This window comes from Crotalus tigris, unplaced genomic scaffold, assembly GCF_016545835.1.
Source record: "Crotalus tigris isolate CLP2741 ecotype Arizona unplaced genomic scaffold, ASM1654583v1 scf7180000017773.841730, whole genome shotgun sequence".
NCBI lineage: Eukaryota > Metazoa > Chordata > Lepidosauria > Squamata > Viperidae > Crotalus > Crotalus tigris.
The window spans coordinates 46,389-71,160 of NW_024096624.1; the positions used below are offsets into that span (position 1 = coordinate 46,389).

Consider the following 24,772-nt stretch of genomic DNA (forward strand, 5'->3'; position numbering starts at 1 on the left):
CGCCTGAAGGCAGGACAAGAAGCAACGGATAGAAACTGATCAAGGAGAGAAGCAACCTAGAACTAAGGAGAAACTTCCTGACAGTTAACCAGTGGAACAACCTGCCTCCAGAAGTGGTGAATGCTCCAACACTGGAAGTTTTTAAGAAGAAACTGGACAGCCATTTGTCCAAAACAGTATAGGGTTACCTGCCTGAGCAGGGGGTTGGACTTGAAGACCTCCAAGATCCCTTCCAACTTTATTATTATTATTGTTATTGTTGCTGTTGTTGTTGTTGTTGTTGTTGTTAGCTTTCCTTGTGCTGAGAGAGACTGACTAGCTCAAGGTCACCAGCTGGCTTTGTGCCTAAAGTGGGATTAGAACTCACCATCTCACAATTTCTAGACTGGTACCTTAACCACTACTGTACACAAAACTGGCTCTTCCTCCTCCCACCAAAAAAAAATGTATCCCAATTTTATACCAGTTTTCTAAATACAGTAAATATCAGTGAAATAAGTACTAAAGCAATTTGTTTGCTGTTACTGGCAAACCTATTCAGTGCCAGTAAAGACAGTACCCATCCGCACGTAAAGTTTGTACTAATTCCAGATGTTTTCCCATGATTCTATGCTTTTTTGGAAGCGGAATGCCGTATCTACTCAGCACATGTTCCGTAGGAAATATGACCAAGAGAATTTTGCAGCATTTCCTCAAGAGCTGCAGGGCAGATGGTTTCCTACGGGCAAAAATGTCTGCTTCATTGTTTATGGAGATTCTTAATCATCCAGGTCATGGTTATCCCAAGGATAATTTTTTAAAAGGTGCTTTTTCAAAAGGCAACTGGACTTCCTTTGTTTTTCATGTTAATGAACTGAAGGAGCCTCTTGGATGAGAAGCGAACCATCTTCAAGGAAAAACAAAGGAAGTCCATTTGCCTTTTGAAAACGCACTTTTGGGACTTCTGCTTCATCCCACTTCCAGCTCCCAAACGTTTTCCCTTCCTCTTTCTTCTGCAGCCAGAGGTACCTTGCCCTCAATTTTCTGTTTGTCCCAATTGCCCCTCAATTTTGGGAGGGTCCGGAGGCCACAAGGGAGCACACACCCTGTCCTTGCATGGCTTCCGGTGTCTCTGAAAATGACACAAAAATCGGGCTTGCTTTTGAGAATAGTTGTTATTGGGTGTTGATGAACACTGGTGTATCACCCAAAATGTGCGGTGTCACACCTTTGATACGCCTGTCATAGGTTCACGATCATCGATCTAGAAGCACCTTGAGAGAGAGAACTTTTCAGATACAAGTGTGGATGGAGAGAAGACTTGTGAGACTGGGAAGATGGATCCAACCAATCCTATGAAGAATCATAGGGACATAAAGATGGAATATTATTTCTTCATTCATTCAAAATTAAATATTTTAATGTTATGTGTGATAGGATTCCTGTGGGGGAAAATGAGCAATTTGCTTATATCTTATCTGTGGAAATCAATGCAGTTTAGAAATGCTTAATTTGGTGGCACTATGTTTTTATTTCAATATTGGTCTCCATGTGATGTTCATTTTCAGTTTATGTCTCTTCCCCTGCTAAGTCAGGGCCGCTTATGGTTATTTTCACTAACATAAATGAAACTAAATTTCCGGTTAAATGTTCACTCTTGATTTTTCTTAGAAATGAGTTCTGCACTCATACAACAAAGGTGCTATCATACTAACATCTCTAGCTATTAAAATAGTTCTTTGTTTTATTTGCTTAATTTTCCTTTGACTGTTACGAACTCGGGAGGTTCCCTGCAGGAGTACATTTCTTCACATATTTTTGTTTAATGAAAAAGCAAAAAGCAGTGTGCAGTTCAGTTCATAGGAAACTTCTCCAAAGGACTTGGTGCAACCTGGAAAATCTTTTTACTGCAGCACCCCAGAAACCCCTGTTGGCATATTAAACAAGATCTGCTTCCTTGCTCATATGATACTGACCCCTTCTGGAAATTCATCCTTCACTAGCCACCAACATACAGAGGTGGTCCTTGACTTATGACCATAATTGAGCCCAAAATTTCCATTTCTAAGCAAGAAGCTTATTAAATGAGTTTTGCCTTATTTTACGATCTTTCATGCCACAGCTGTTAAGTGGATCACCATAGCTATTAAGTTAGTAAGAGTGAACCTAGTTCCCCCATTGACTTTGCTTGTCAGAAGATCAGAAAAGGTGATCACGTGACCCTGCCTGGACAAGGCAATTGTCACATATATGAGCCAGAGGACTGCCCAAGCAGAAAAGTATCTGTGGGTGTGCTACAATCACATGCAAATGCATATCTTTAAGATTTGACCTGGTACCGTGCTGCCACAGGGGCCAAAACATAACATATTTCAGTGGCCTAGCAGTTAACAGTGGAAAGGACCAGATCAAAAATTAAAAGGGCAATTTTTCTAATTCATCAAGGGTCAAATGAGTGAAATGAATTGGTCAAATGAGTGAAAAAAAAACTGTCTCAGAAGAGAAGAAGGCTGAAATGCATTTCTGAAGAAGATGCTCAACACTGAGAAGGCTGATTAGATCTTCTAATCTAGAGTGCTGGTGGCACAGTGGTTAGGATGCAGTATTGCAGACTAATTCTGCTGACTGCCAGCAGTTCAATTGTCACTGGCTCAAGGTTGACTCAGCCTTCCATCCATCCATGCAAGGACCCAGATCATTGGGGACAATAGGCTGACTCTGTAAACTGCTTAGAGAGGGCTGTAACTCTAAGAGAGAGAGAGAGATAAGTCTAAGTGCTATGGCTATTTTCCACAATACCCATGTGCAATCATATGAGCTTTGGGATAAGAGTAACTGCTAGCACTAAAGGTTTTAGGTTCCTCAGAAACCAGCAAACATATGCCCAAACAATTCTGGCATCAGATGGAGAAAGATACAGTGTGGAATGGGTTAACCTCACTTTTTAAACAGGACTTGCTGTTTCCTGATAAAAACAGATTGAAAACTACTTTTTCCCCTCCACAAACATCTGAGCCAAAATGGTGCCAGCCTCTGAGTCTCTCAGTTCTAAAAAAAGTCTTCTCATTTCCTGTTGTTGAATTTGTATTACTATTTTTGTGTGTCACCCTAAAATTGGTGTTACGTATTCTACTCTACTCCCAAACTAGCGAGAAGTCACACCACAGCAAAATATAAACTCCTTGTATTTATGGCTTCAGAACTATAAACAGCCTAGTTTGTAGTGTGCAATTCTTTCCCCAGAAGGAAATACCCATTATGTACACACATCGAGTGTGAGAAGCCCAAAAGTACGTCTATGGCTAGCATTCTGGCAGATTGCAAATGAAGCAAAAAAATGTTGTAAGACAGACTTATAAAGGGCTTTGTTTTGACTCAGAAATGTTTTGGAATAGAAACGCACATGCGGGCAGCTCCGTTATAGAATCTTGTGTCCAGTACTAAAACTGCTTGCAACATTGATCATTGCTGCACCATCAGTGAGTCTGTTAGTATACATATACCGATTTGCTCAATAAAATCAAAATGTAAAACACACACACACACACACACACAGAGAGAGAGAGAGAGAGAGAGAGAGAGAGCGCTCAAAGCCCATTTTGTCAATTGCAAGATGCCTGTCATCGCTGTGAGGTAGTCCAGACAAGAAGCACACCTAGGAGTACCAGCTGTATCTTTTTTGTAATGTTACATTAACAGAATCTTGTAAATCTGAAAGTATATCTCTTTCCCCCCCAACTCTCTCATCTTTATAGTCCAAGAAGCTTAAGGAGGGTGTTTGCCATGCCCCATTCCTTCTGCGGGCTTAGCTGCCTCTTATCTGATCATTGCCTAACTAACTTGTGACTCTTCCTCCTGTCTCCCAAGACCATTCTTACTGCCATTTAAATTCCCTTCCACACTTTCATTAATAATGCAGAGAGTGCTGGAGGTGAGAGCGAAAGTTGCTTTCGGTCTGTTAAATAACCTTGTGTACTTAGAATGACCCTGCTCAGGGTTGCTGCAAAAGTTCCTAAAAAGATTTTAATAATCTGTAATCCCATTCTTCTACGGTATGAGTTTTAGCTATCCCAAGAAAGAATTTATATATACAGTGGTACCTCGATACTCATTGTTAATTGGTTCCGGGAGGCATGATGAGTACTAAAAACAAGTAGCAAACATTTTTTCCCTGTAACGAATAATGTAATGAGTCACAAGGCAGCCAACACTGACATGCTCTAGCTTGTCAAATGATGAGCACCAGGGCAAAATTTTTGCATCAGAATGCACTGAGTGCCAAATGCAATGAGTTTCAAAGCAGTTGAATGCCAAGGTACCACTGTACAAATGTATGTACAGTGGGCCTTCTGAAAGGGCTTGAAAACCTTGCTTTGCTTTGGGCCCCAAGGGGGATGTTCCACTTTGGAGTGGTTAGTAGGTTAGGTGAAGGTTCCTTCTCCATCCTGTTCTTGTATTGGTCCCTTAATCTCTTGTTAATCTTTAATGGTCACCATGATGTAAAAAAGATGTTGAGACTCTAGAAAGAGTACAGAGAAGAGCAACCAAGATGATTAGGGGACTGGAGGCTAAAACACATAAAGAACGGTTGCTGGAATTGGGCATATCTAGTTTAATGAAGAGAAGGACAAGGGGGGACATGATAGCAGTGTTCCAATATCTCAGGGGCTGCCACAAAGAAGAGGGAGCCAAGCTATTCTCCAAAGCGCCTGAAGGCAGGACAAGAAGCAACGGGTGGAAACTAATCAAGGAGAGAAGCAACCTAGAACTAAGGAAAAACTTCCTGACAGTTAGAACAATTAACCAGTGGAACAACCTGCCTCCAGAAGTGGTGAATGCTCGACACTGGAGGTTTTTAAGAAGAGATTGGACAGCCATTTGTCTGAAATGGTGTAGGGTTTCCTGCCTGCGCAGGGGGTTGGACTAGATGACCAAGCTCCCTTCCAATTTTATTATTGTTATTATTGTTATTATTATGTTTTAATTTTAATGCTGAGTGTTTTTAATGTTTCGAATGCACGTTGTGCTTTAAAGATGTTGCAAGCTGCCCAGAGTCACTGGACAGAGAGATAGGCAACATATAAATTTTATAAATAAATAAACGCATGTAGTTGGTTGGGGGAAACAAGGGGGAGATAAGACAGTATTGTAAAAGAAAGACAAAATTAAGAGTGGGCATCTGCAAGAAAACAACCAAGCTCCAAGAGCACGGAGGATCCCTCATTTCAACCCTGAGCTACAAATATTCTCCTTTATTGATAAAATGATTAAACAAACAAAAAAATAGCTATTATGTGCGACACTGACAATATTGCATTGGATCAGTCAGCCACTGCATTAGGTTTTCAAATTTGTGTGCTCATTAGGCTTGTTTGCCATTCAACTTTATTTCTTATCCTCCAACTTCCTTCATCAATTCCCCACCCATTCTTTCTCCCACTCTTTTCCCCTCTTCTTGGAAATAATTGTGCATACACAGATTTTTCTCCTTTGCAGCTTCGGAGCAAGCATCTGAGGAAGTTGACTGAAATCCTCAGAAATGCACATAGTGATAAATAGACCAATCTTAAAGGTATCACAAGATTCTTGTTTGCTTGGCTGGCTGCAAGAGACCAATATTTTGGAATATGAATTAGAAGCACATAATAAATAAAAATAAACATGGCTATATCTCCAGAAAAAGTTATAATGTTAGCGAAACACTAGAGGGTACCATAACACCAAGCACCAAGCCTAGGGAGCACATTACATTGGACCAACAGACCTATTATAGTAATAGCTAATTCCCCAATTCATTTGGACAGCTTACAACACCCCACTGGTCTACACTGGTGATTACCCTAATAAGTTGCTCTTGTGCTGGATACTTAAAGATGGACGACCATTAATTCATAGGATCAGCCAATGGTGCTCACATTAGCATTCTTTATCCAGCTGTGCTGATTTAATTCCTAGAATATGTATAATACTGAAACCACTATAATCAAATTTTCTCAGGATCACAAAAGCAGTCTCACTGTGGACTCCACTGCAGGGAGTCTTACAAATTCTGGTTCAATGTGGGCTATCTGTACAGTAATGTACAATAATGCACTGCTGGGCTAAGGCAGTCTGGTAAACTCCAGAGGGCAGGAAGTGGTGGGTGGTTGCTTAACAATTGTTGAAAGTGCTCCCTTGTGATTTTCTGTAGCTGCATTCACAGAGACGTCATAGTGGTTATTGAATGTGCCCATTTCCTGGCTTCACACAGTACGCTGAATCATAAATTAACCAACTGATCATAGATTAAACACCTTCCAAAACCTCATTTATGCTATAATTAAGCTTACTATCATATATGTTGCAAATAATGTTAAGTGAGCTCTATTACAAATGTTGTTTTGGGGAAACTGGAATGGCTTTTTTATAATCTTGGACAATTATTACTTGTAGTTCCAATCATTTTTAGTTTTAATTGCTGCACGCCACCCAGAGATATTGTTGTAAGACAGGCAGCCATATAAATGGTTTAATATAAATAAATAATGCAGCCACTGTGCTTTTAATTAAACACTGTTAAAGCCTGTGTTGGGAACACAATCTCTAAGAAAAAGAAACCAGCTTATGAAACATGTAGAATTACATCAGTCAACTGGCAATGTCCGAAGAATGTCCTCAGAAGATGAGTAAGAATTCTGGAATCTGCAACATCAAGATTTCTTGATCCTGAAGGGGTGCAAAATTAGAAAGCCCCATATGGGTCATCATTATTCAAACCATCCCCCCAAATACATATCACTACTTTGTCGACAATCATTTCATACCCTGCAGAACTCAGAGCAAAATGTTAATTCTTCTCTTCCTCTTCCATTGGTCCATAAAATCAGATGTCTCTACTGCCTCCAAGAAATATTGACTCATTATCGGTAGATTAAAAAAAAAATCTGGCTGTCAATTCTTTTATTAAAACCCCCAAATTAACGTGAGGGACAGAATCAAATCTCTCTCTTCAGTCATCTACAAAATGTTTTGGTGTACTCCAAATCTTTTGCACAACATGCTGAATTAGACCAGTGATGGCAAACCTTTTAGAGACCGAGTGCCCAAACTGCAACCCAAAACCCACTTATGCATCGTCGGGTGCCGGGTGGGTGTGGCCCATTGGGTGGGCGTGGCTGCGATGGTAATGGCAGACTGGGTGGGACTAAAAAATTCCATCAATCAATTCCAACTTTGCAAGATCTTTTTTTTTCCCTGAGAAGTTGAAATTGATTGATTGAACCTTTTCTTTTTTTGTACATGGCGGCTGAAGCCTAAAGTGAAAAGATTTTATAAAACCCAGCTGAAGGCCTAGTACTGGGGCAATGGTGCACGTGCCCACAGAGAGGGCTCTGAGTGCCACCTCTGGCACCCGTGCCATAGGTTCGCCACCACTGAATTAGACCCTTTAAGACTCTCTCTGGTTAGTTTCAACTTTGGTTAGCTTTCTGTGGTTTAGCGTTTTGTACAAACCCTACTCGCTTAGTTGGTTTATAATTCAGAGTTTTTTAAGATCTCAGAAAAGGTTTCATTCAAAGACTAAGTTAAAACTATTAGCTGAGTACAGCTGGGGAGCTCAAACTGGAAAGTACCGATTTCTATTTTTATTGCTGAATTTTGAAATCAGGTTTCCAAATGAAAAATATCTAATGTGATATAAATGCAAGTCCATGCAATACAATGCTAATCCAACACAAAATATATGCAAGCAATTGATCAAAGATGTTGATTAAAAATTTCGAGCAGCACACACAAAGATGATCAACAATAACGTTTTTAAAATACATTTGCAGTAGGAAATCAATCACTGAACCATGGAATAATGGAGTTGGTAAAGATGCATTAGAAGAGGATAGAAAAGTAGCAGAGAAAATGAATGAATGTTTTGCTTGTCTTCATGTGGAGGACACAAGACGGGCATCCACACCTGAGCTGATTTCTTGAGGAGGAAGACTAGACCAGGGATGGCGAACCTTTTAGAGACCGAATGCCCAAACTGCAACCCAAAACCTACTTATGCATTGTCGAGTGCCGGGTGGGTGTGGCCCATTGGCTGGGTGTGGCCCATTGGGTGGGCGTGGCTGCAGTGGTAATGGCAGACTGGGTGGGACTAAAAAGTTCAATCATTCAATTCCAACTTTGCAAGATCTTTTTTTTTCCAGTTGAAATTGACTGATTGAACTTTTTTTTTTTTTTTTGCACATGGCGGTGGAGGCCTAAAGCAAAAAGGTTTTGTAAAAACCAGCTGAAGGCCTAGGACTGGGGCGACGATGCGCATGCCCACAGAGAGGGCTCTGAGTGCCGCCTCTGGCACCTGTGCCATAGGTTCGCCACCACTGGACTAGACTGTTTGCAACAAAGTGAGGTACAGTTTTGTTGTTTTTTTAAATGTAGCTAAGTTTTGCTGTATTTGCTAAATTAGGCAGATCCTGGTTACCCATCATGATATCACTATCAATTGTAATACATTGCTATGTCCTGTTCTGTCCTGTCCTGCTCTGTTCTGTTCTGTTTTGATTTTATTCCAATATTTAACTTTGATTTTGGTCTGTGACCATAATAAAGATTGATTTTAAACTGCAACAAAAAAGAAGTAACAAAACATGAAGTCATAAATTAAATGGAGAAACTAAAAACAAGTTCTCTGAGACCAGATACCATCCTCCAAAGAATTTTTGATATGAAATTGACATTCTTTTCACAAAAATATGTAACCTATCTAATTTTACAATCTGTTTCCAGGGATTGGAAAAGAGCCTCTGTGACTGTGGTTTTTTTTTAAAGGGATTAAATAACATTAAAAAGAAACTCTGGGCTATTTTAGCTAACAACAGTGCTTAGAAAAGTGGCTAAAAATATTATGGAAGAGAAAATAAGGAAATTTCTAAACAGTTTTGCTGGGAAGGAACCAGTGTGGCTTCCGCAAAAGTTAAGTTTTGACTTACAACTTCCAGACTTGTTGATGTTGTCAACAAGTGTGCAGACAAGAGTGATCAAACAGCTCTTATTTACTTCCAAAACACCTTTGACTCATTTGGTCCCTTCTGACTCAATGATTATGATTATGATGATTATGATGATGATGATGATTATCACCATCATCATCATCGGAAGGCTATCTGACTGAATGTGCCAAAGGTGCTTTTCCAAAAGGCAACTGGATTTTCTCATATATATTTGAAAATGTTTTGCTTCTCATCCAAGAAGCTTCTGAACTGAAGCTGCTTGGTTGAGAAGTGAGATGTTTTCAAAGAAAAAATGAGAAAGTCCAGTTGCCTTTTGGAAAAAGCACCTTTGGCACATTCAATCAGATATTTTATCTTTCTATCTATCTATCTATCTATCTATCTATCTATCTATCTATCTATCTATCTACCTACCTACCTACCTACCTACCTACCTACCTACCTACCTACCTACCTACCTACCTATTCTCAGAAAGAAAGTGGAATGATTTCTTGGTTGTTGGTATTTCTCCTTCCTGCTTTTTACAGAATTCAAGGCAAGCTATCCCAAGATAGTTCCTCCATGAACAGGCTACATCCCATTAGGGGTTGGGTTTTTTTTTGTTGTTGTTGTTTTGGAAAGTACCTTCAGAAAGTACTTTGTGCTTAAGTGTACTTGAGTTCTAAGCCAGTGGTTCTCAACCTTTTTAATGCCGTGACCCCCAACCAGTCGTAAGTCGAGGATTACTCAACTGGTCGTAAGTCGAGGACTACTCATCTGGTGCAGCACCGTTTGCAGAATGGGACTTTTGGCAGGCTCAGCAGGGCAGAGACAGCCTGGACAATTCCTATTGGCTTTTGAAAGCCAGTAGAATTAGACTATTCAAGAAAGTCTATTCTATTGGCTTTCAAAAGTCAACAGAATAAAAGGGAGTAGCACAGCTAAGGAAAAGGGGGGGGGGGAAATGGCGGACTGCGTTGTTTGGCCACCCCCATGAAATGTCATTCAACCCCAAATGGGGTCCCTACCCACAGGTTGAGAACCACTGTTCTAAGCAATCTTCCTGGATTCTTCGAACAACTATGAAAGATGGATCTTCATTAGCTCTCAGTCCTGCTAACGGACTGTGCCAAGAAAGCCATGGCTCCAGCTCAGTGTGGCAACATCGGGATGCAAAACATGGTTTGTACTAATGCTGGCCCTGGCTGGCTTGGAAGATATGCAAAATCTAACATGTATTCAGAAAACAGCGTCCATGGATCACATAGTGAAGGTCCTGGATGTTTGATTTTACAATTGCTACATTTCTTGTAAATAAAGTATTTAAACATGGAGTACATATAAGTAGTCCTCAATTTACGACCACAGTTGGGATCAGAATTTCAGTTGCTAAGAAAGCCCAATTTTCCTTTTTTTTGCCATCTTTGTTACACAAATCACTGCATTTGTTAAGTGCATCACAAATCCAGTTTCTCACATTGACTTTGCTTATCTGACACCAGCTGAGAAGGCCCCAAATGGCGATCACACGATGCGGCAACCACCATAAATATAGGAGGGTTGTCAAGTGTCCAGGTTTTGATCACCTGACTGTGAGATGCTGCAATAGTCATAAGCATGAGAACCGGTAGTAAGTCATTTTTTGTAACTTCCAGTGGTCATTAAGCAAATAGTTGTAAGTCAAGTACTACCTGTATTTAAAATCCCTAGTATGAACATCACAGTGAGGGGAGAAGGGACAGCTTTTGTGTTTGAAGGCCTGACAGAAGAAGTTTGTGTGATGTTGTGAATTTTATCAAGTACCCAGCAGTTTTTAGCATTTACTATCTCGCACAGAGATTTTCTATCTTGCATTTCCTTCATCACAGGAACCCCCCCCCCCTTAAATATCTTTTGGGGCCACAGACCCCCAAAGACTCAACTCAAGTTATAAATCATAACATTTCTTCAAGCCTTTGCGGACCCCCTGGGATGACATTGTCTCCCCCCCCCCACAGGGTCTGAGGACCACCGATTGAGAACCAGCTGCTCTAGCACTAGCATGGGTGCTTACTCCTCAGAGGAAATATAACACACGTGACACACCAGGACTCCCCCGACCTGATCCTTTCCAGCCCAGCAGGACTACAAGTCCCATCAGAGCCAGAGCGGCTGTGGATGATGCAACCCGGCGTGTGGGAATTTGTGTTTGCGCAAAGGTCTGCGTGGAACGGGAGGGCTACGGCGGTGGGACTGGAAAGGTCCCCGGACTCCGCGCACGGAGGTACAGGAAGAGGCAGTAATCGGCTTTTACGGATTAGAGGAGGCCCGTCTGATTCTACGGGGTGGGGAGGGGGGGAAGGGGGGGCTTTCTGGGGTCCAGCACCGGAGAGCCCTGTAATAATAGGAAACATCTCAAATGAAACATTTGCGACAGACCAACTCCTCCCTTCCTGTCTTCACCGCCCGCCAGCCCGCCAGCCAGCCTGCCTCCCCCCCCCCGGCCGCATTTCTCTGCTGCCCGCCCCGCCCCTTTTCATTGTCCTCCCCTTCTGTTTATACACAAAGACCCCCATCCTCCCCTTTCCTCTTTCTTCCCCTCTCGGGCTCCGTCCTCCCTTCGCTTTCGATCTTTCCTCCCCTCCACGTTCCTTCCTTCCTCTCTTCTCTCCTCCCCCCCCCTTCTCTCCCCCCCCTCTCTCTTTTTCTCTCTCCCGTCTCCCTTCTCCTCCTCTGAAAGGGTTTTAGCAGCCGGGCGGAGGCGGAGTTCGGCGGCAGAGGATTAGAAGTGGATGCGCTCAGAGACCGGCAGAGATTTCTTCTCCCCCCCCCCCCACCACCACCCCATCGCCCGCCCGCTCCTCCGCCGTGCGCCTTCGCCTCCACCGCGTCTTCTGGGAAAGCAGCCGAAGGAAGAAGAAGGAGGAGGAGGAGGAGGCAAAGGATCGGAGCGCCCCAACCCTTCACCTCCAGCAAGAACCCTGACTCAGATCCGCCTAGATCCCTCCCTTCCTTTGGACAGGCAAAAAGGAAAAAAAAAAAAAAAAAGGGAAGAGAAAGCGAGGCGGCTGAAGAAAAAAAAAAATAAAAAAAAATCCCCTCCATTCCGAGCCAACGGGACCGGCTGGAGCCAGACGAGCTTCCTTCCAGCCATGGAGCGAGCGAAGGATCTAGTAGTCTCTCGCCTGCCTCGGGCTTCCAAGATCCAGCTGGCTTGAAAGCGTACGTACGCAGGGATCCTTTGCTTTGCTCCCTGCTTCGAAGGATCGCGGCGGGGGGGGGCGGAATTCCTGGCGTCTAGGGGGGATCGAGGAACCAGGGGCTTCGGTTGGGGGTTCTCCTCAGTTGGTGTGTGGGATCCCCGTCTGCTCAGCCTTCAGATCCCGCCTGATTTCCCTCCGGATCTTTGAAGCGTTCCTCGAGAGGCGGGAAGCGGAGGGAAAAAAAGGGTCTTCTTTTTGGCACTCCCTCGCCTGGATGTACAGTACACGTGTTGCTCCCTTTTTGACGTTTCTACGGATCCAGCCCTAATTCTCCGGAAGAGTATTCGCCCCCCCCCCCGCTCCCTCAAAAGGGTTGGTTTTTTTTTTTTCATCTTCTGCATCGCTTGTGCATATCTGGGGACGGTAGGGACACGCCAACGTTTTTAAGAAGATTATTTTAAGGCTTCTTTTCCAAATTCCTAGAAGGATCAGTTCTTGGAAGTCTCTAGTTGCACGCCATTCTTTTTCCGGGAAAATTACCAAGCGGCAATTCATCTTTTGGGCTCCTCGATTCTAAGTGAAGACTGGTCTTCCCCATCGGCTGGTTCGGTGCCTTGGCTTTCCAGAATATAAAAGTTGGCTTGTGGTACCAAGCAAGGCGCGCTTAGTGTTGCCTTTTGTTCCATCAGTGGTTTTTGTAGATCTTTGAACAGCTGGAATTAACGTGAAATTCCGAAGTTTGGATTCTGGTAATTTTTAAATTATATTTATCTTGTTGACCTTCCTCTCGCAAGCCGCTTCCTGTCCAACTTTTGGGGTTCGGACCCACCCAGAATCTCTTTTCTTTAACACGTTCCGTTTCATCCAAATTTGCTTTTGAAAATTCTAACGTTTATCACTGTTACTACATTTCTTGTAAATACACCGAAGTCTGGTTTCTGCCAATGTGCCAGTTATGCGTTCTTGAAACCCAGTCTGGCTTCAGATTAAAAACATGTCCCCTCTATTACTCTAGAGGTCTGTGCAAACATTTGTGTCTGAAGTGGCAATTTTATTTAAACAGACAACGAGAAGGAAATTCACTCTATTCCTCCTGGGTCACTGTTGTTTGCCATTAGATTTCCTCTCCCGGGGTGAACAGCCTTCTCTATACTCTTGCTGCAATCCTATACACCCCTTGCCTGTGAGTTTATTCTCACTGCATGCTTATTTCTGAGCTGGTGGCATAACACTGCACTGTAAATAAACCTGCCCCATTGTCATCTTGCAATATCCCTTGCCTCTTCATGTCACTGCACAAGGCTGTTTTCATCTAGATTGCTTACTCAGGCATAACAAGGTTCCTTGCATTCTTTTTTATTATTATTAACAGTCATAAAGAAAGCTTAGATTAGAACACTGATAGCAGTACAAAACACATGAAAGGAAGCTGTTTTTTAAAATCCTCTATAGTTCCTCTTCCCTTTTCCATGCTCTTCCACCCCTTTAACTGCCTTGAGCTGGCCATCAAGACCGGGGTCAAATCTTGTAAACAAACCTAATCACCTTTGCCTCTGCTTCCTTGCAAGGATGTCTGGATTCATTGTGTAAGGAGCCGGGTGTAGAACTGTCACCTCCCCAACACACCAGAGACAGTGTGTGTGACATGAGTTGGAAAGAGTGAGCAGATGAGGAGAGGGAGAAGAAAGGGAGAAAAACATCAAAGGTTGAGCCTGAAGGAAGCCTTCTCTCTCCCTCCCTCCCTCCCTCCCTCCCTCCCTCCCTCTCTCTCTCTCTCTCTCTCTCTCTCTCATAGCTAAAGGGACTTGACGTTGCAATGTCTTCTGACAGATCATCTTCCTCTTCCTGATCCTTCAAGCTACTCTTTCCCATTTTCTTTTTTTCTGAATGTATTCTTTGTACTCTCCCACCTTTCTGTCTCCTTTTCCAATCCAGCTCTCCCTCATTTCACCTCCCATCTGTCACTTCCTCCCATCTTCCTCTGATCATTTTTTTATCTCTGAGCCTCCATTTTCTGCTACTCTAATATTGTCCTTCCTCTCCTTTCCAGCCACTGCCCATTTCTCTTAACCCCCTTCTGCTCATTGCCAATTCTGTTCCAGATCCTTTTCTTTCTCCTTCTTCCCTCCCTCTTTTATTCCATTCTTTTCCTGGCCTCTTTTGTTTTTGTGTTGCTTTTAAGTTGCTCTCCCCAGCCACTTTCCCCCCCCCTCTGTTTTTTCCCTTGCTTTGTGCCTTCTCACCCCCTGAACATAACCCACCCAATCTTTTCTTTTCTTTTTTTTCACTCCTTTTTTTCTCCCAGATTTCCCTCTTGTTTCCTGCTGTCTCACACCTCCAGCAAAGATGTCTTCAACTCCTCCGCTGCCTGAATGGAAACTCCAGTTACTGGAGCGTCGGCGAAAGGAGGAAGAGGAAGCTCGGCGGCGGGAACAGGAGCAGCAAGACCGCATGGCTAAGATGCCAGCTTGGAAACGGGAGATCATTGAACGACGCCGGGCCAAGCAAGGTTCCAGCACGTCTTTTTCTGAACCAAACGGACCAGGAGAAACGGAGAGTGGCCCAACCTCTGTGCCTGCTGCAACGTCATCCTACCAAGAGGGGGAGCCAGAGAGTTCGGTGCTACAGGAGAAGATTGGCCCAGTTCACCAAAATCCTTTCATTCAGCTGGAGAAGCGCCGCCATCATCAGGAGTCTGGCCCTCCAGAAAGTGAAGTTGCGAATACCAAAGCCAAACAAATAGTGGATCTGTGTGGGCAGATTCCAGGCGTCCGGACCCTGCGGGCAGACAATGTCATTATAATAGAAACAGCCCATGGGGCACCACCGGCGCAGCTGGCTAGCGACCGCCACTCGGGAGAAGCCAAATCAGGCAGCATGGAGTCCCTCAATGAGCTGTTGGCCCGCCGTGGGGGCAGCGTGACCGAGATCCGTGCAGGCGAGGTCTTCATCGTCAAGTCGGCTTTGAGCCGCAGCGTGGAGGATCTCAATGCCGTGGGCCGAGCTGAGCATCGGGCATCGCTGCCCGAGCAGCGCCAAGGGCGGGTGAGCAAACTGCTCAGCCGGTTCAGCCAAGAGGACGGTGGAGGGGTGGTGATGCCATCACACCCGGTGAAGTCCCTCAGCACTGAGAATTTAACTGAAAGCACCTTTGGAGGAAAGAAGCCAGCCCATTCTCCAGCAGACTTCACCTCATCCCGGCTGCCTTGCGTCAGTCGCCTCCCCAGCCCTCCCTGCGACCTCCCGGGACTGACGTCCCCAGGGCCTTGCACTGTGGCATCTTATCGAAGTCAATTTGAAGCTAAATCAAGCGGTGGGGAGGGCTGGCCAGATAGTCCTCCAAGGCGCTCACCCACTGGGAAAAGATGGGGAAGAGAGGCCGTGTCCCCAGACAGAGGACCCAGGGTGGAGAGCAGTGATTTGGAGGCGGCAGTGGAAAGCCACCCAGCTGAGGAGGATGTCCAGGGCAAAGCCTTGGCCAACCTGCACCTCCACTCCAGGAACTCCTTCATGGTTGTGCCACTGCGGGCTTCAGCCTCCCCTCCCCCAGAACCCAAACAGGAAGCCAGCCCTTCCCCTCCTTCAGCCAAGCCCCCAGTCCCCACTTCCTGCTCTTCACCCAGCTGTGAACAACTTCTCCCGGACGCTGTTGAGGAGCCGCCGCCCGAGGCCGAGGCCATGAGACGCAGCAGCAACAGCAGAGTTAAGGAGGACATCAGGATGGGAGGCCTGGGCCGGGTCTCATCCCCCCATCCAGCAATGCAGCGTCGCAGTGGCAACACCATCACAATCAATCCTCGGAAGGCCTCCGTGTCACCTGTCATGGCTGTGGAGAATGGCATCGAGAGCTCTCCGCCACTGGCTACGATGCCCATGAAGAAACGCTACCCCACAGTGGAGGAGATCCAGGTGATTGGGGGCTACCTCTCCCTGCAGAGATCTTGTCTTGCAAAGAATGACCGACATCGGAAAAAGGTAGGCAAGGTGCTCCTCCAAGCCCTTCTGGTCAGCTATTTTGCTATTTGCAGCTATTTGCATTTTGTAAACATCTGCACTTTTGCATTTGTCTTGTTCTATGGCCTTTGGGTGGCCACAACTTTTTCAGGTGCTTGCTTGTTACGCCCTCCACAACCACCATCCTGTGATTGCTATCACCTTTGCCTGCATTCTTGTTTCTTTATTCCTTTATTTCTCTGACGCTGTGGGAGATATTCACCTCAGAAAGTGAATATTTCTAGAACAGTTCAATTTCTAGAAATTCTTGTTGAAGGATGCAGGATTCAGCTCAAAGCTGGTAACCAAACTACTCTTTTGCCTTATTAGAACTTGATATTTTTAATGTACTGTAATACAAAACTTTGGCTTTTGTAAGGCAGATCCCTATTCCTCCCCTTTTACAGATGAGCAAATGAAGCAAAGAAAATTGAGTTTGTTCTTGGTTGGCACACAAGTTCAGGACACACAAGGCTTTAAATCCCTGTCTTTCACAGTCTCAAACTCAGTGCTTTAGCCTACGGTCCCTAACTTTCCATTGACAATGTACTTGTAATATTAACCTTTCCTTTTATGCTAACTACAATAGTGCAAAATATTTTTTTGTCTGTTGAAAGGTCCCCAGATACAGAGCAATTTCACACCCTGCCACACACAGTAAAACAATATCTAGTACCTCTGATCACTTGTTCTGCAGAGGTCAGTGGAGTAGAGTAGAGTAGAGTAGAGTAGAGTAGAGTAGAGTAGAATAGAAGCTGGAAGGGACACTGGACGTCTTCTAGTCCAGCCCCCTGCTCAAGCAGGAGAACTTATATCATTTCAGACAAGTGACTGTCTAGTCTCTTCTTAAAAACCTCCAGTGATGGAGCACCTATTCAAGGATTCTGTGAGGTGTTCGTATGGAAGAAGCCATACAGAAAACCAGCACCACCATCCCAAAAATTCATGAATGATTAAATTTTCATTCAGACACACTGCCTTTTTCTTCTTCTGTGCAAGTTTGTCCCCAGCTGCTCTGTGTTTATCTCTTTCCACAGTTCTTCCTTTTAATTTCCTCCTTACCTTGAGTTGTCAGCAATACTCAGAGGAAGACAGCTATATCCTGTAAATTGCATTAAGGTTTCCTAATGTACAATTAAAAAAAAAAACATGCTGGATTTGAGGCTTAATCCATACTTCTTGGTAGGGATGTTTTTATGCAAGCTGTAAAATACACTTTGGAGCTTCCTTTGTAGGGTTTCAGGGTTCACACAATGCCTAATCAAAATGAAATAACTAATATAGGCAGGTAGAATTATTTTATTCATTTGCAAATTACTTTTGCAGGCCAATTTTGAATGGCCTTTAGACATATGTGATATTTATAGACAGACCTCAGGAGTGGTGACTAAAAGCCAGCTCCTTTGTTGTGTTGACTGCATTTTCCAAGCACATTTCCAGAATACAAATCTTGGCTTACTTCAAAGAGTGATCAATATCGTAGTTGTAGTTAATATTCAACTGCTTGTTCATCCGAAATTTCATCAAGTGTTGGCTGTGACCTCTTGAAAGCAATTCCTGCTAAAAAGTCACTCGTTCCTATTATGGAACGAGACATTAAGGGGACCTCTTCTCCAATGCATTTATTATTGGGTTGTGTGCTACTAAATCTATATAGATTCACAGTGATTCATGGCACATGAACAAACTTACAATATAATTTTATTAGTTAATTCTAAACCAGCAACAAAATCATACATATAATTCATATAATGACACTCAACCACTTTACCATTTTTTCTGAGCAATATATACCTTAACACTCCCACACGTGCTTGTACAAAATGATAGAATAGAATAGAGACCTTATCTAAGAAAAGAAAAGTTTGCATTTTCTGAGGAGTATGTCAAAGATGAGAGTCTTTTGAAGCTAGAATACTTTTTTTCAACTAAATATGACATTCAAGCACTGATTTTCACATATTTTGCTTAGAACCAAGCATTGGGGTGGAGACTGAGGTCTAGAAACTCTGTTTGCTCTTGAGCATGGCAGGATAAAGAATTAGTGAGGAAGGGTAATTTGACTTCCACCCTACAGTGTCTCCCCTTAACTTTAGTTTCCTCCTATCATCTGCTTGCTAAGTGCTTGCTTAGAAACTTTCCCAATTTTCAGAGGAAAATATGGTAAAATATGAACAGAAGAAGAACTAAACACCTGCGTACCATTACTTTCTATCGGCCGGTTCTCCCATTGAAGATCGCAGCACTGCTTTAAAGTGCCTGTGAAAGTCTAAAGCAGAGGTCCCCAACCTTTTGGGCACCAGGGACCGGTTCCACAGAGAGAGGTTTTTCCGCAGACCAGAGGGGGCGTGGTTTTGTGTGCTGCCTGCATCCCACGGATGGGGCTTTGCTTGTTTGTGTGGATTGGTATGCCGCAGCCCGGTACTGGTCCACGGACCAGGAGTTGGGGACCCCTGATCTAAAGTTTCTTGGCACAGCACACTATTAAGCATTTTGTTTTTCCCTCAAAGCGTATATGTGCAGATCAGATGTGTTAATTTTTAGGATGATGTATAGAGTGGGCCTGTTACCAATTTTCCTGCCCTCAAAATGAAAGTGGATTAGCAGGAAACGTGTGTAGGTGCCAGTCGGACTATTTAGTAAGAAGATTGATTGAGGTGTAGGGCTGGCAAAGCAGAAGTATATAAAAAGTCAGATGAGGAGAGAATGTAAAGAGGTCCCTAGGGTAAGCGATATAAAGTCAGAAGAAGGCATGGTCAGAGCAGTGAGCCAAGGAATGCTCTGTAGCATTTACTTTTTAATGGAAATAAGGTGAAACAGAGAAGATCCACTATGAGACTTCCAGATAGAACTTAAGATGGGAAAAGCATCCTCGTGTTGAGGTTCCGTTGTGAGTTTGAGAGACAAAGGGATGTCTGATCATTTGCACTCCCTGTCTGCAAAAGGCATTTAGTGGAGTGAAGAGCACCGTCTTAATTAGCTGGAGATTGTATTAGCATCAACAAAGATTTCCTCAGTTTTCATCCACGTCTGGTTGCCCTCCGTTAATTGTACAGGAGAGATAGATCTCTATGTTTTTGGGATAATATGACATTCCCACTAACTTGTTGTGTCTATGGAGATTCTCAGTCATCCAGGTCAAGGTTATCTCAAAGGTGCTTTTTCAAGAGGCAACTGGACTTTCTTATTTTTCTTTGAAGACATTTCACTTCTCATCCAAGAAGCTTCGACTTTCTTATTTTTCTTTGAAGATGTTTCACTTCTCATCCCAGAAGCGTCTTCAGAGCTGAAGAAGCTTCTTGGATGAGAAGCGAAACGTCTTCAAAGAAAAACAAGAAAGTCCAGTTGCCTCTTGAAAAAAGCACCTTTGAGATGTTAAAGTGTTGTGTTTAGCAACCTAAGAATCAGAATAGATCTGGAAAGGAGCTTCAAGGTCATCTAGTCCAACCCTCTGCTCAAGCAGGAGATCCTGTACCATTTCAGACAAGTGGCTGTCCAGTCTCCTCTTAAAAACCTCCAGTGATGAAGCACCCACAACTTCTGAAGGCAGGCTGATCCACTGATTAATTGTCCTCACTGTTAGGAAAGTTCTCCTTAGTTCCAGATTGCTTCTCTCCTTGACTGGTTTCCATTCATTGTTTCTTGTCTTGCCTTCTGGTGCTTTGGAAAATAAGTTGACTTCTTCTTTCCGGCAGCCCCTCAAATACTGAAATACTGCTATCATGTCCCTCCTAGTCCTTCTTTTGTCTAGACAAGCTAAACCCAAATTCTGCAACCATTCTTCTTATGTCCAACCTAGGTCCAAGCATGTCCAATTGACTTCTTCCTTGAGCATCAGTCCAACGAACGTGAGCCTGAGGATGCAGAATTTGCTGCCCCAAGTTCACTGTGTGAAACGGGTTATTGGTCAGGCTGGCCTCGAGTACATCATGGTACTATTTGCACACACATTTCCACAGAAGTCTTAAGTCCTCCTCCACAAAAGCCTTTTCATCCTAGCAAGTCTACCCCATGTTCTCGGGTCACCAGATATGCCCCAAGCCGAATAGAGGCAGTCTGTCTTTTCAGTCCATCATTAGACAGTTATTTAGTTAAATCATTAGCAATTGAAGGAATCTCCGAGTCTTTTTTGTTTTCTGCAGCTGGCTTTAAAAATGCTGATCATTTTCTAGCTCCTTGTTGTAAATATCTCTCCCCCCCCCTTTTTAGGCTTATGAACTGGATTCCTTCTCAATCCTTATTTTTATTGCCAAGAAAATGGCATACACATGTTGATGAAGTCACTGGAATCAAGCAGGACTCAAAGGAATATAATATAATACCCATGATGATCAGTGAATGAAAAGGAGGTGGGGTGCCCAGAGTAACTCGCTAGCAATTTAACTAAATATAGGCCTTATGCAGACCTTTTGTCAGCTTTTCATTATAACTTATTAAGGAGATCCCTTCTGGTAATTAGTTACCACTGGAACACGGGGTTCTTCTGTGTATTATACTACACTCAGTTAATAAGTGTAAATGGATTTTAAGATTCTTGGCTTTTCAAAAGGAACTTTGAGCATTATATTTAGAAGACAGGGAAGTGGTTGGAGAGAAAGATTTGGTCATTTTAAGGAGTACAGTTAGGCATATTCCAGGCTAATGGCTCAGGGTCTTGAGTTTCTTGGAGATCACTTATCAAACACAGAAAATCAGAAGTCCAGGTAGTTCAGATGAATAGATACAGGTTTATTGTATCCTGAAACTGTATAAGAATCTGAACTACTAACAGTCAAAGTTGGTGGTAGATAAGAGTCAAGGCAGTGATGGGATTCAAATACTTGAACATCTGGTTCTCTGTGTGGATGTAGGCCTGGGCCTCCGAGGCCTAGAATGGACTTCTAGAAGTGACATCCATGCACTTCCTGTGGGAAGTTCTAGGCCTGGGAGACCTCCAGGCCTCCGAGGCCTAGAATGGACTTCCAGAAGCAGCATGGGTTCAGCCGGTTCTCTGAACTCAACAAAATTTAGCTACCAGTTCTACTGAACCGGTGTGAACCAGCTGAACCCCACCACTGAGTCAAGGGAATTCAAAGTGGGCGGAATTTAGATTGCTTGTGGACACAAAGGTACTTGAGACTTATGACCCGTTTGATTCCTCCCTCAGGATCAGCCTGATCATCTCCTACACCACCTTTCCATAACAGTTTTCTCCTATCCTACCCAAATAACTGGGAAGTATCTCCTGGTAGTCCTCCCTACTAGGAAAAATGGAAATAAGGGCCCAGCTGTGCTCATAGTGACCTCTCTTCTCTGGAACACCTTGTTTTCTGGAACACATATGGTCCACACACTCCTAGCCTTCTAGAAGATGATGAAAATGTGGCCCTTCCAGAGGACATCTAGGAAGATTGACAAATCATGATGCCTGTCATCCCTTTGAGGAAGGCCAAATCAAACAACAAGTACCACCGAGATTCCAAAAATTCTACTTTATTAGTGTAGGCTATATTAAAAGAATTTTGAAAGCCTGTTCAGAACCTTCAGTGTCCTTTTCTAAAGACAACAAGGCCAAGGTAGGGCTATTCGGAGTCTGTTTTTCACATTTTCTATTTTCCCAGCCACTATTTTTTCTTTCCCACTTCCTCCTCAAGGCCGGAGCTCAATTTCTTGAAACTAGCATCTCTCAATTTCGTGATTTTTAGTGTTGTAATTTCATTAATGTTGGAAGACCTGAAACACCAGATGAGGAATGGATCATTGTGCAGAAAATTTATCTATTGTGGTTGCTAGGAATTGAAACCAGCTTGATGGCATATAATCAGTCTAATCATACATTAATTTTAGATTTGTATCTTGTTATATCCTCTAACGCTGCCTAGAGTCTGTCTGGTTTCAAATGGTTAGATAAATTTTAGAAATAAGTTAAAAATTGGGTTACATATGTAGCTAATGCTATGGCCAAGTAGAGCGGCAGATTGGCTAGAAAAGCGCCTATTTTAAGTTGGCATTGTCTTTGATATGTAAAAGTCAGTTTCGGAATTGTCATACATTGGTGATAGTGATATGTCAGGGCAAAATTTTCTGTGCTAAGACCACAGCTATGGTTTACTGGTAAGGATGTGAATATCCCAAATGTGTCTTAAATGCAATCTTCTGCAAACTGTTGCCAGGATGTAGAGTTCTTCCCACAGTCAGGAGAAAGAGCAAAGAAAATCCAGAACAATGTTTTCCTCATATCAGCTTGTATGAAGGCATTGCATATTTGCAGACAGGATTCTCTGAATTCCAGCTAATCTTTGTTTGAAGAAATTCAGTGAATCACACTCCAGAGGTAGATACAGCTGCCAGATCCATATCTTCTGAGAATTCTTCACTACCATACATAAATTTTATTTCTTTGTTCTTACATCATAAATTATATGTAAAGAAGCAGTACAATTCTGCAATTCTTAAGAATCATTTTAAAGATCACGTGAAGTATTAATACCACTTTACAATGCCTTGGTAAGGCCACACTTGGAATACTGCAACCAGTTTTGGTCACCACAATATAAAAAAGATGTTGACACTCTAGAAAGAGTACAGAGAAAAGCAACCAAGATGATTAGGGGACTGGAGGCTAAAACATACAAGGAATAGTTGCTGGAATTGGGTATGTCTAGTTCACAGGTCGGCAACCTGTGGCTCCGGAGCCGCATGCGGCTCTTTGAGCCTTCCCCTGCGGCTCCCAGCCTCCTCTGCCTTTGCAGAGAGAGACAGAGAGAGGAATTGCGCTTCCCTGCTTCTCTCTCTCTCTCTCTCTCTGTGTGTGTGCTTTTCTCTCTCTCTCTCTGTGTTTTTTTTTGTGTGTGTGTGTGTGTGTGTGTGTGTGTGTGTGCCGAGGAGCTGAAAAGCTTACTGGGCGGAGCTCCTCCCTTTGCTGCGTCTCTGCAGGAAGCAGGAAGGGCAGGAGAGAGCCAGCTAGCCCAGCTAGGCTGACCCAGGAATTCTGGGAGTTGAAGTCCATGAGTCATAAAAGAGACGAGGTTGCCTACCCCTGATCTTGTTGGACAACAGCCTGAAGCTTGTCAGGTGAGCAGCAGATAGGAGAGGGGGGGGGGAGAAAGAGAGAGAGAGAGAAAGAGAGAGAGGGAGAGAGAGAGGAAAGAGAGAGAAAGAAAGAGAGCGGGGGAAGAGGAGTGGCAGACCAAGGGCAGATAGAGAGGGAGAGAGAGAGACAGAGAGAGAGAGACCCTTTTGACATCTAAAATGAAGGTAACACTGCATATATCCTTTTTTTACCTGTGTGCGTGTGTGTGTGTGTATACATACATACATATACATATATACACACACACACACACACACACATACATACACACACAAACACACACACAAACACACGCACCCCTATAATAAAGGTAAAAAAGGATATATGCAGTGTTATCTTCATTTTAGATATCAAAATGGTTTTGCGGCTCCCAGTGTTTTGTTTTTGGTGGGAAACGGGTCCAAGTGGCTCTTTAAGTGTTTTGGGTTGCCTACCCCTGGTCTAGTTTAATGAAGAGAAGGACAAAGGGGAACATGATAGCAGTGTTCCAATATCTCAGGGGTTGCCACAAAGAAGAGGGAATCAAACTATTCTCCAAAGCACTGGAAGGCAGGACAAGAAGCAATGGATGGAAACTAATCAAGGAGAGAAGCAACCTAGAACTAAGGAGAAATGTACTGACAGTTAGAACAATTAACCAGTGAAACAACCTGCCTCCAGAAGCTGTGAATGCTCCCAACACTGGAAGTTTTTAAGAAGAGACTGGACAGCCATTTGTCCAAAATGGTATAGGATTTCCTGCCTGAGCAGGGGGTTGGACTCGATGACCTCCAAGGTCCCTTCCAACTTTATTATTATTGTTATTGAGGGGAAATTCAACCAGCTGCAACAGGTAGTGTAGAGCTGAAACAGTAGCAGCTGATAAAATTCCACTGCTGATGTAACTGAGGGTGTCAGAACTTGACAATCAAGCAAATGTAGTTTGATGTTGCCTTTTTGGCACTTTCCACTTGTGATTTCCAGTTAGTGTCAATGAACAGAGGACCAAGGGATAATCCTACTCCTGTTCTCTAACTGCAGCTTTGCTCGCAAGAGTCAGCAGATGAATGTTTTCCTAGCAAAGGCATAAGAACGATCACCTATTTGTACCTTCAGATTAAGCTTTATTTTAAAAAAGGTTAAAAGTAATTGCTATTCAAGGGAAAAAAAATGCATCTCCTGGCCAGGACATTAAAGAATGCAATTCCTTTGTGTAATAGAACTGTGAGCTTTTCCAATCGCATTCCTGAGAATTTGGGAAAATGATACCTGAAGGAAGAAAATTTAGATCAGGGGTCTTCAAACTTGGCCCTTTTATGACTTGCGGACTTCAACTCCCAGAATTCCTCAGCCAGCATGCCTGGCTGAGGAATTCTGGGAGTTGAAGTCCACAAGTCATAAAAGGGCCAAGTTTGAAGACCCCTGATTTGGATGATACTGGTCTATCTCTGTGATGGATGAAGTTTTTGTTTTACTTGTTTTTCTGCATGAAGTGGAGTTGTGATGCAATTGCCCTTTCAGAAAAAAAAAAAGGTTTATTCTGGTATTTTAGATCACAGAACATAGAAATGAGAAAGAAACCATAGTTAACAGTTATTGTGGC

At 43.3% G+C, this 24,772-nt stretch overlaps 1 protein-coding gene across 6 annotated transcripts in view; it reads left to right on the top strand.

The window, feature by feature from the left end:
- The first annotated feature begins 11,586 nt into the window (after positions 1-11,586).
- Positions 11,587-24,772, top strand: part of PPP1R18 (protein phosphatase 1 regulatory subunit 18) — a 49,074-nt gene continuing 35,888 nt past the window's right edge. Inside the window, exons 1-3 of one of the 6 annotated variants that reach the window (XM_039341862.1) lie at positions 11,587-12,874; positions 14,431-16,100; positions 21,265-22,134. In XM_039341862.1, coding sequence (XP_039197796.1) covers positions 14,472-16,100; positions 21,265-21,465 — 1,830 coding nt within the window. In that variant the 5' untranslated portion in view covers positions 11,587-12,874; positions 14,431-14,471 and the 3' untranslated portion in view covers positions 21,466-22,134. Of the gene's footprint in view, positions 12,875-13,920; positions 16,101-21,264; positions 22,135-24,772 lie in introns of those variants that run through there. The other 5 variants (XM_039341858.1, XM_039341857.1, XM_039341859.1 and 2 more) reach the window with 5 other exon arrangements.